Source organism: Anopheles nili, chromosome 3 (genome assembly GCF_943737925.1).
Source record: "Anopheles nili chromosome 3, idAnoNiliSN_F5_01, whole genome shotgun sequence".
Lineage (NCBI taxonomy): Eukaryota > Metazoa > Arthropoda > Insecta > Diptera > Culicidae > Anopheles > Anopheles nili.
Genome location: NC_071292.1, coordinates 67557241 through 67567999, shown reverse-complemented (window position 1 = coordinate 67567999; position 10759 = coordinate 67557241). Strand labels below are relative to the sequence as shown.

Below are 10759 nucleotides of genomic sequence, written 5' to 3'. Positions count from 1 at the left end.
CTTAACGTGTGTACTGATTTTAAAATATAGTAAACGATGTTTTATATACGTTAGGACGATGTTTTCCTGATTTTACCAAGGAAAAGAGAGAAAGAGAGTCGTTGAAGCTATTGATCTACCGACGTAACACAACACGACAAGAGAAAACGGATCAGAGTTATACTGCAAATTTATACTTATGAGAGAACAAAAAAGCACGAAAATTTATGGATAGAGAAGAAAACACACACTTTGTGTTGCCGTTCATGTTTCCGTTCTCTAGTGGTGCAATGAAAATCTGGTGTGAATTTGTTGTGCTAGTAGCAGCGGGTGTAAACTCGCTCACTGTGCTGGCAAAGTAACTTAATCATATTAAACAAACAAAAAATCATGAAATCAAAAGTTTATATTAACGACCGTTACCAAATAACCCAGTACGGCTTCTCTACATGCACTTGAGGAGGAAGTGTGAAATGCAATAGGCTAAATAAATGGACTACAGAACGAGACCCAAGGACGAAATCTAACAATTATAAACATTTGTTATTAGATTGCTGCGGGATGAAAGATTTAATGAAGCAGAAATAACAATAAAATTTGTTTTCAAACCAACGATAAAATGAGTGGCCTTATTCTAGTTTATTGTACTACTTCGTGTGCTGCATGCGCCAATGACAAGCATGGTTGGTCCAATTAAATTCAAATTGTTAGCTTTGAATGCGCCCGCTAAAAAGTCCGGAGGAAGCTGTATGAAATCAAAACTGTTAAGCGGTCGAAAAATAACTCGAATCGAATAAGAAATTACTATTTCTTTCTATTTCAGATAATAGGCAGATAATAATAGGCAGATTAAAATTCGACCAAAAATTATTTTAAAAAAAACTTATTTATTTTTGTAAATCTAGCCCAGGCTACAACAGCTTTGAATCCTTATTTAAATCTTACATATTGAGAACAATAACTACTACTATAATCTAGAATTCAAACCTAAGATTGCACCCTTTGTCAAATGTACAAGCCGTAACAACAGGTAACGTTGTTTCATTTTTTTTATTTCTCAAATATCTTTGTAATTTTTTCTCCCTTCTCGGCTAGTATTTCCTCGACGTTTCGCTTTCCATTCAAATCCGTAAACCAGTTCAAGTTGTCCGCTATAAGGTGGTGATTGTTGCACCCCTCGCACGTCACTATAACGACTCCTTTTTCGTAAGCCTGTTTCGATATCATGTTCATATTCCGATGATTGCACACCTTACACGTGTACATAAGGCTCATTTTACGGCGCTCAAGTTTCCCTAATTCATCGCTATCAGTGGTATTTTGTGCATTACCAGCCAATGGGGAGGCTGTGCAGAAAGCTGCAATAGCAAAGTTACAAGAATAAGCCAACTTAAAATAAGTATGATGCAATCTGGAGAAACTCACGTGTGCGTAGAGTGATACCATTGGTGCAGGAAACAATTTGTGCGGAAAACTTTAATTGTTTTGGTCTGACTATATGCGGCACGTTTTGTCGAAGCAATGATCGTAATACACTTCGTACTATAGCCATTTTACTACGTATTTGAAAAATATTCTGCTGCAAACAATCTTCAAAACATCAACAAACTTTGTGTTGTCAAAGGGCGAATTTTGAACATGAAGCAAGACCGGAGCATGTCGGATATTTTGACAATTGTCCACCATCACCCGGCAAATTCAAATATTTTTATTGTGCCTGCATGTTTTCTTGCATTCATCGAAAGCTATTCAAAAATTATAAAATAGCGAAAAGGGTTTTTTTTGTTTAATATCTACATCTCTGAGGCCATTCATTCGTTCTTAGTTTGTCATCCAGCTGACCGGTGAAGACACTGCCACAGTTGAAACAGCTTCGCATGTGTGCTGTTATCGATCGGGACCTATTCTGACAACCGTCTCTATCGTACCAGAAACGAGGGTGGTGCATGTGTTTTCGAAAAGCACCGAAAAAGAAGATTTCCCTTTCGTTTGGACACCCAATTTTGCGGCACCGGCTGGTCTAGAGTGGCAGTGAGGAGATAAAATAAAGCATAGCTTCGTCGTCCTTCTGATCAGTGCACCGTTTCGTAGCAACCAGCGCCTTCAACACGACAAATCATAGTTCACACGACGACGGCCAATCCATCCGCCGCAGTCCGAATGGATTCCGACCCCGAGGTTGTGCTGGTGGAAAAAATTGACGAGGACGAAATTTCGACAGATAAGGACAGCGGCATGGAATCGGCCACCGGAAGCAAGGATGAAACACCGGAACGAAAACCATCGACGGTGAGTGCGGCGGTGTGGCGCTGTCATTGTGTGTGCATGTGCATTGTGGTGTTTTTTTTTTACGATCGATTTCTGCGCCTGATTTGTGAATTAAAAAATGTTACCAGACTCAGTATCTGGGTGCGAGCGATAGCCCTTGTGCAAGAAATAACCTACTGACGGCAGCGCGCTCGAATCTGCGCGTGCATTTCCTAGCCCTAGGCGGCATCAGTGCGTGTGTGTTTTGTTGCGCAACAGATCCCTAATTCATGTTCCATTTTTTCATGTTTTGACCTCCCGCAGCCCGAAGAGCCTCCCAAACAATCGGAGCCATTGAAACCGACACCCGCGCCAGAAGTGGGTTCAGCGGCAGCTACATCCTCCTCGTCATCAGCACCACCACCGGCGGCAGCAGCGGGACCATCTTCAGGACCTTCTTCTTCCAGACCTTCCGGGTCGTCTGCTCCGCAGCCAACAAAGACGGTGGCTCGCATAAGTGCGGACGATTTCGATGACGTAAGTGACAATAGTACATCCTTGTTGGAATGTTGAAACAAAAAAAAACACATCGTCATATCCTCCTAACAATGTCCCTCTCATTTGACGCACGCTTTTAGGAACCAGATGAGTCTCTCGGAGAACGACTGTGGGGTTTGACGGAAATGTTCCCGGAACCGGTGCGCGCGTTTTCCGGCGCCGTCACAAATCTGACCGTGCGGAGCGTGAAGGGTCTGTATTCGCTTACGTGCAATGCGTCCTGGATTTTCTTCACCAGCTCCATGATCCTGCTGGCACCGGTCGTGTTCGAAGTCGAGCGCGCCCAGATGGAGGAGATGCAGAAGTCGCAACAGAAACAGGTCCTGCTCGGACCCGGATCCGCTGTCGGGGCTGGCTCTCCCGGTGGCATGCCGGCATTACCTCCGATGGCGGCGGCCCGATAAGCGTTCAGTGGCAGTCAGCAGCATCAGCTAAACAAGCCAGTGTTAGTGTTTTAGTGCCGTGTAAGCTTTTTTGGTTTACGTTTTCCGCGTTCCTTTGCGATCTTTTCTATCACACGCGTAGGACTTTCGTTAATTTTTATCCCAGACACACACACAACACACAATGGAAAGGAAAAAGGAAATCAAGAGAAGATGCCATTTATCGCAAGTGCAACAATTATACGCCGATGGCCCAGCAAGTACGGATAGTAGTCACCGGAGTTCGCTAGAACAATCCCAAATGTATCCTTATCGCATGTAGAGACCGTTTCCTGTAGCGTTTCCGTTGCGATCTAAGTTCGTTTTCCCTGGCTCTCGGTGATAATACATCGTTAAACGTTCTCCATCGAACAGCGTCCGAGTCAAGCGTGTTTTTCTCTTCCTCGTACTTTTCTATTTTCCCCACTGGTTAAGCAGCTTCTCGCTGTTCTCGAACATCGTGTTTGTTCCGAGTCATTTCGTTGCATTTCGTAGAAAGGAGCAGGTGTCTACACATACCTACTATTTGTTTGTTTTAATAAGAAATGTAGTCCTTAAGGGCAAGAAGGCCCGCCCCGACAGACAAATAAACAAGACACATACTCAGTGAGGTTTAGTGGAAAAAAATACCTGCCTAATAGACAATATTTAATCGCTCGTGTTTTGAGGTTCGAATGGAAAATATATCCCACTCGCTACCGCTCCTTGGTGGAGCAAAAACAAGAAAAAGCCACCACATGCACCACTCTTAACCGTCACCCATCTCAACGTCGTCCAGCACCAAATCATCCAACATTTCCTCTAGCGTGATCCGGGGCACTGACGGATCATCCATGTCGTTCGTATCCACCGGTATCTGCTTGTTCTTGTCCTTGAAAATGTTCACGTTCTGCCGCAGCTCCGGGTCTTCCTCGAGATCCTCCAAAAACTCGTTGTACTCGTTCTCAATGTCCGTGTCGACCGCAACGTCTTCGTTCAGGTGCTTCAGCTTCCAGTTGCGGGACTGTTTACGTGCCGTCTTATCGTACGATTTCTTCACCAGCAGCACATCCGGCACCGTGTCAGCGTTGAGCTTCTCGAAGTCGGCGTTATTGATATTGGCTTCGCGCAAATCATACCCCAGTACCGAATCGCCCGGCTTCAGCAGATGGCCCAAGTGTGACTTCACGTGGATGGTGTTGTCGTTGATGCCGAGCTCAGATGCCTTCACAACCCAGATGTCGGCCAACGTGTGGCGCAGCGACACAGGCCCTTGACCGGGGAACGTTTTGCGCTGGCTCTCGCGGATGATCTCGACATCCATCACGATGAACTCTATCATCTGCTTCGGGTTACAGATCGCCTCGAAGGGCGTTTTCCAGAAGGCCATGTTCTGCACTTCGGCCACTACAAAAAAGAGGAAAATCGCAAAGAAAGATTTAACGCTACACCAAAATCATACGCATCGCAAACAACCCGTTTTGCGTATTCCCTAAGGGTAACTTACGCTGTGCCGTTTGCGGGTCTATCAGATGAATCGAGTTGGCAACTTTCGCCACCAGACAAACGGGAGCGATGTGCCCGAGTTGCTGCATCAGCCGCTTGTTCAGACACACCAGGCTACCCTTCGACACCGGCACGATGTCCACCGCGTACGAGTACTTGTAGTTGTACGAGTTGCTGTGAATATCGTGCGAGATGAGCTTCTTCGAATTGGTCACCTTTACCGGCAGCACCGCCTGTAGGAAATCGACCATCTTCCGCGCGTGAGCGTCCGTCGCGTAGAAGAAATCCAACCCGCCCGTGTTCGGCTTAATGCCCAGCGTGTTCTCGTGCGCCTTGTGCTTCAGTATCATTTGCTCGAGGTAGAACAGGGTCTTGCGATTGACTGCTTTCTGGCGGACCTGCACCATGCACCGCCAGAAGTCCTTCGCCTCGGTACGGTGGCAATCATCACACATCTGATTGTTGACCGTAAACTCCACCACAAACACCTGCTGCAGGACGACATCGTTCATCACCTCGCCGTGCACGGTCAGCTTGACTTTGATGCGCTTCGAGTGCGGTTCGGTCCACACGAAACCGGCATCAACCAGCTTCACCTGCTTCAACCCTTGCAGCCGCTTCAGACAGAGCGACAGGAGTTCCTTGGATTCCAGACTGCACGCCACCCACTCGTTGGGCGGGTTCAGGTAACGCTCGCAGTTGCGGCAGAAAAAGATTACCGCCTGCTTCGGAATGTTCTCCGTGATGTCGACGTGTGAGCGAAGGCACGGAACGCACATGTTCGATGCGTTTGGTTCGATCGGTACGCCACACTCGCAGCACAGAATTTTGTTTACCGCACCGGAAGGTGCCGCAATTGCCGCGTTCGTGGCGTTGTTGAGGTACTCCATCTTCTTGCACAAGTAATTTTTCCTTCTAAACACGAGATAGCCCCATGTGCGCGGTAAGTCGTCAACAATTCAATTGTTTTTCCTTTCTTCCAATTTTGATGGTTAGACGGCATGTTTATACCGCATAGTTCACGGTGCATCAATTTTTAAATCGTAACACATTAGGATAAGTTGGAATATCCCATTACACTCGAGCTAGAGAAATCTAACAGAAGAAATCTTATATAGCCCACAGATCGGGATGGTATAAATAGGTTCTAATTCAGGATAGTTTTGAAATCAAAAAGCAATACATTTAGCCTCTCCACAATCTTGCGGTAAGGAAATAAGACATGGTAATGTTCACTCGTTTTTATTTACTTTTGAAAGAACCAAAATGAATTTAATAAAAGCACGTTTGCCCATTTTTCGTTGGTGTTTTCCAGATTAATCGCTATATTGTAGCTTAAGCTCCAAAACGCAATGATTTTACTGTTACGCCTTGCCTGATATGCGCTCTTAATACTTTTGTTAAAGTTCTCTTTATTTTGCACGTTTTTTGTTTCATTATTTTACTCAATTTATTTTGCATGCTACTGCCTATTTGTTTTTGTTGAACAACCATGGGTTTGAAGAGAATATATTCGTTAACAATATCGTGTTCAAATAACAAGTGATGATTGATTAAATGATAGTTGTAATCAAGAGGCGTACTCGTTTTCACAAAAAGTTTATTGGACAAAATAAAAAAAAACAATTTATTGCATGAAATAATTTTTGATTGCTGAATTAATTGAACCCTCGGGCACAGTTTGATATGCACTTCTCAATACTTCAAAATATGGGGCAAGGTTTTGATAACTTTAATTAAACGTTGCATCAGACAACGAAATTAAATTTGTACTTCCCAGATCTTATAGCAAGGATTGTTGAAATATTCGAGAACAATATATCCTTGAAGTATGTCCTTGCAAAACCGTCAGATGTAATAGCAACATGAAACGGGAACAGAGACGCCATACATGATACTCATTTAAACGAAAAGTATTTATAACGATATTTTTGCCACATTTCTCAATTGTTTACAATGTAAAAGATTTGAGTATTTCATATGTGATGACTGCTACAAGGCAACAAGGAATAGAAGAAAACTAAACCAACTGGGTTACAGTTGCAACCAAATACAACGCACTCTAATAAATAACACATCGCTAAGTAACGTACGTCGCCAACACATTACACACTACATTAACATATGTTTCGCAAAGTGAATTGAGTGCTGCAAGATGGAAAGCATAAAGCCCTCGGTGGACACTATCTCTATGCTTGGAAACTTTTCCTTGAACTTCACCCACGTTGCGGAATCGGTTGGATCGGAGATGACAAAAATTTTGCTCGCGTCCTTCGGTGGGTGAGTGGGATGTTTCGATGCTTTCGCTCCGGCACAGGAAAGAATTACTGAATAAGAATGAGCAAACATTTAAATTATGTTGCTACTATATCTGGAAACTAGATGCACTTACGAAATAGTTCCAACGGTGGTGGCTGCGTGTTGGAAGTAACGTAAACGGTATAATCCCGGAAAAGCTTGTTGTTCTGTGCTTTTAACAATGTGTCACGTAGGCGAAACTTGTAACGCTTTTCCGTCTCAGGATCAGAAAGAATGTGATCCCAAGCGTCAACATTTCTGTTTTCTCCGGATGCTTGTAGAGCATCCAGATACGACTGGCCAACGATCGGAATTCCCTTTGCTGTGGCACAAAGAAATTTATGCGTACGGCAAATGCGATCCGTCACGAGGACATTTGCCAGCTCCGGTATATCCACTATTTTGCCACCTACAACGAAAAAAACTATATTTTAACGCATTTTCAAACCAAATGGAAATGGTGAGCATAGATAAGCATAAGATATGACGTGTGAGCGCCAGGTCTAGCGGGTGTGCTAGTTGTTCGATGATGTTAGTATGTGCAAAAACAACATCCATTATGCATAAGTGTACAAAACCTTTAAAACTATCCTACAAAGAGGTATAAGCTACTATCTAATGAACGATAAGATTTCATTGATATACACACAGATATGTGAAGATAAATGAAGGAAACATTGAGTATTAATTTTAACAAAGCAGCAGCAAACAATCATTAGCAAACGAAAAACTATGAGAAGCAATCTGTAACATAGCGATTCTAACCAATTTGCTGAGCCTAAAATACACATGCATAAATCAATTCTTCCTATGGCGTGCTTGTTTTACATACCCGCGCGGGCTATACATTTACGGTACGGTTCGGGATTCATTCTCGTGAAAATAATACGCAACCGGCTTGATCGCGTCGTATTTGTTGAACTATCGCTCCCCGCGCTACCAGTCAAACTAGCATCGCGCAAGCCACCAGTTAAACCTGACGTCAACCTCAGCTTCTCTCTCTTGCTAGAAGAACTTTCGCCATCTACCTTTTTAGTGACAGTGTTTCTTTGCGGACGCTCCCTCACTTCTGGCATGGGCTTCTCCTCCAAGACATCATGGCTAGACTTAACACGTTTTGAAACTCGTGTCCTTGCAGCAGGTGCTTCCCGCGACATAAGGTCTGTGTTTTTTTTGTTCTGTTCCGTCGACAATTGTTCCTTCCGTTTCGGCCCTCGACTGCGTGTGGAAACGGGATCCAGGTCATCTAACATAGCGATGCAGTCAGACGAAGAAATCAATTCTGATTTCTTTTTATCCGTTCCGGCTCGTTTGGAACGTGCGTTACGTTGCTCCTGTTCGTTGGGCTTCGAAGTATTGCTTAACTTCTTCACTACTTTTACTTGGACGTCTTCAATTTCTTTGTTACTTTTTGATTTTTTCTCTGGCACTAATTTCTCTCCTATCGAAGGTCTACCACGCCCTCGTTTCAACCCTTTTTCTAGGAACCGCATCTCGGTTAGATTGGTCGCTGTTGTACTGGATTTACCATCTTCTCGCTTGGACTTTTGTAGATTCAGTTTTTCAACTGGTTCTTCCTTAGTGCTCTTTGTAGGCTTTTCTTTTTTTCGCACTTTTTCCAACTCTTTCTCCAATGCAGCACTAACATTTGTCTTTTTGAATAATTTCTTATCATTCACACTATCTTCATCGCTACTACTGCTATCGTTGAAATGATATGTTGGTTTGCTTGCGCCCGCTAGCGTTCGCATGCGATCTGAGGCAGAGCGAATACTATCTGCTTTGGGAAGATCCAGCAGCGGATGCTCTGGAGTAAGGAACTCTTGAAACTCATGACGCTGCCGAGACTTTTCTTTCACCGGTCTAGGAGTCACTGCATTTTCTGATTTTTTCAAAGGAGCCTTAAACGTAGACGTCGACATTCCTTCCTTCAATGTCTCTGTGCGTTCCTCGATGGTTTTCTGCTTACCGGTAGAGTTGGTAAGAGTATTTTTGATAGGAAGGGTTGCTGAAAGGCTGAGCTCTTCTTGAGAATTTGAAAATTCTCTTTGATCAATACGAGAATTTCCATTTGGCTCAGTAGTATGATTTTCTTTATTGGATGTCGAGGGAGATACATCGAACTGCGACCGAGTCGTCGAATTTACCTGCGGCTGCATAAACGATTGCCGCACGGTACTATTGATCTGCGGATTGAACTGAGACACTTCGCTCTCTCCCCAGGATGTTTGCCGTGGAAGGATCTGCGTTGCAAGATCGTACACATTTCCTTTATCGTCTTGAATCAGAGGCTGCGTTGGCATATTATAAAGATCTTCCAACGAACGGGTGCAATTCTTGATATCATACAGCTTAACAAAAGGACGCTTCAGCAGAAGAGAACTTTCAGCGAGAGGTTGTGTTTGCAAATCATATACATCACGCGACGACCAACTTTTTTCGTGTGCAACAGAGGCTTCATTCAAGTATTTTGGAGGACTTATTGGCTGTGTCAGCAGATCATCTGCATCAACTTGAAATCCATCAGGAGACGTATTGTCGTGCCCCAATATATTCAGCGGAAGCGTGAGAGGTATAGTTTCTAAATCGGCGGAATCAATCACGCCGTTAGAGAGCGTAGAAAGAGGCACTTCTTTCCTTACACTTCCCGTCTGCTTAGGTATCTCAAATGATGTTCTACCTTGTGTTTCCAAATCTGCTTCGTTCTCGGGTAATGGCAAAGGTTGTGTCTGCATGTCATATGGATCTACAATATTGAGAGCTTGAGTCTGCATATCGTAAATATCATCCACAGTTGTTCCATCCTTTTTTGACTTGTCGCCATGAACCATTGTAGTTGATTCTTTAAAGAAACCTTCTTGATTCAGCGATAATTCATGCTCATTATCCCCGTTGTTTCCTTGCGTGTCGATGTCCAGCTGAGGCAGTGCTTCCATACGATTTCCACATTCTTCGTCAGCTATTCCATTGGGGGCATTGCTCAAGCCATCTGCGAAGTTAATATCTGGCGTGACTGAGGTTTCCCTAGCATCCGCCAGATTATTGTCAAAGTTCAAATCCGGAGTCAACGATCGATCATCGTTATCTTCGACGGTGGAACGGTTTTCTAAATCATTACCAACTTTTGGTTTCTGTAGCTGCTCTTTTGTCATAGTTTGTTCATTCTCCTGATTGCTCTCATCCCATTCGATGCGACTCATATCCTTCGTTGTGTTTCGATGCTCCTGGAACGATATCGAATCAACGGATCGGTCGGGTACTATGTATTTCCTTGGTTCTTCTCCTGGAGCCTTATATGCTTCATCCAGATGTTGCATCAAATTTTGTGATTCTAGGACGTATTCATTGTTGAATATCGCATCGTTACTGTCGTCATCGTGATCTTCTGTCATTTGGAAATATTCGCTCTCATTCGTAACTCGCTTCGATGCCTCTTTATATCCATCGGATAGAATCGGATCGATTGACTGTGATAAACAATCATCATCCGGCGGTTGTTGAGTTTCTGGGATGAACAAGAAATCGTCTTCGTTCTCTTCTTCATTTTGATCTGGTTCGGGAACAGGAACAGTCCTTTTTTCAGTGACCGCGGATAATCTACTTTCATCGAGCTGCTGCGTGGCTGGCACCACGAAACTGTCGGCAAAACTATTTCTATCATTTGTTACGGATGATGGAGGATTATGGACAATTGCGGAAGTTTCGAGCAACGTTGCAGTCTGTTGAGCGCCGTTGGAGGTGTGAGATTGTTTGCTGCCCTGAAACAGTTG

General features: G+C 43.9%; 3 protein-coding genes across 3 annotated transcripts; 1 reads left to right on the top strand and 2 right to left on the bottom strand.

Moving 5' to 3' along the window:
* Nucleotides 1–889: 889 nt before the first annotated feature.
* LOC128724873 (DNL-type zinc finger protein-like) lies at nt 890–1531 on the bottom strand. Its single transcript, XM_053818595.1, has 2 exons — nt 1405–1531; nt 890–1337 (listed from the first exon to the last, which is right to left on the bottom strand). Exons 1-2 carry the CDS (start codon nt 1529–1531, stop codon nt 1030–1032), a joined length of 435 nt encoding a protein of 144 aa, XP_053674570.1. The 3' UTR covers nt 890–1029.
* A 388-nt stretch (nt 1532–1919) lies between these two features.
* On the top strand, nt 1920–3799 carry LOC128722804 (mitochondrial import receptor subunit TOM22 homolog). Its single transcript, XM_053816485.1, has 3 exons — nt 1920–2268; nt 2551–2763; nt 2865–3799. Exons 1-3 carry the CDS (start codon nt 2140–2142, stop codon nt 3186–3188), a joined length of 666 nt encoding a protein of 221 aa, XP_053672460.1. The 5' UTR covers nt 1920–2139; the 3' UTR covers nt 3189–3799.
* Nucleotides 3800–3866: 67 nt separating this feature from the next.
* Nucleotides 3867–5616, bottom strand: LOC128723637 (60S ribosomal export protein NMD3). The gene is made up of 2 exons (XM_053817398.1): nt 4693–5616; nt 3867–4592 (listed from the first exon to the last, which is right to left on the bottom strand). The coding sequence occupies exons 1-2, from the start codon at nt 5579–5581 to the stop codon at nt 3955–3957; spliced, it is 1527 nt and encodes a 508-aa protein (XP_053673373.1). The 5' UTR covers nt 5582–5616; the 3' UTR covers nt 3867–3954.
* Nucleotides 5617–10759: the final 5143 nt, after the last annotated feature.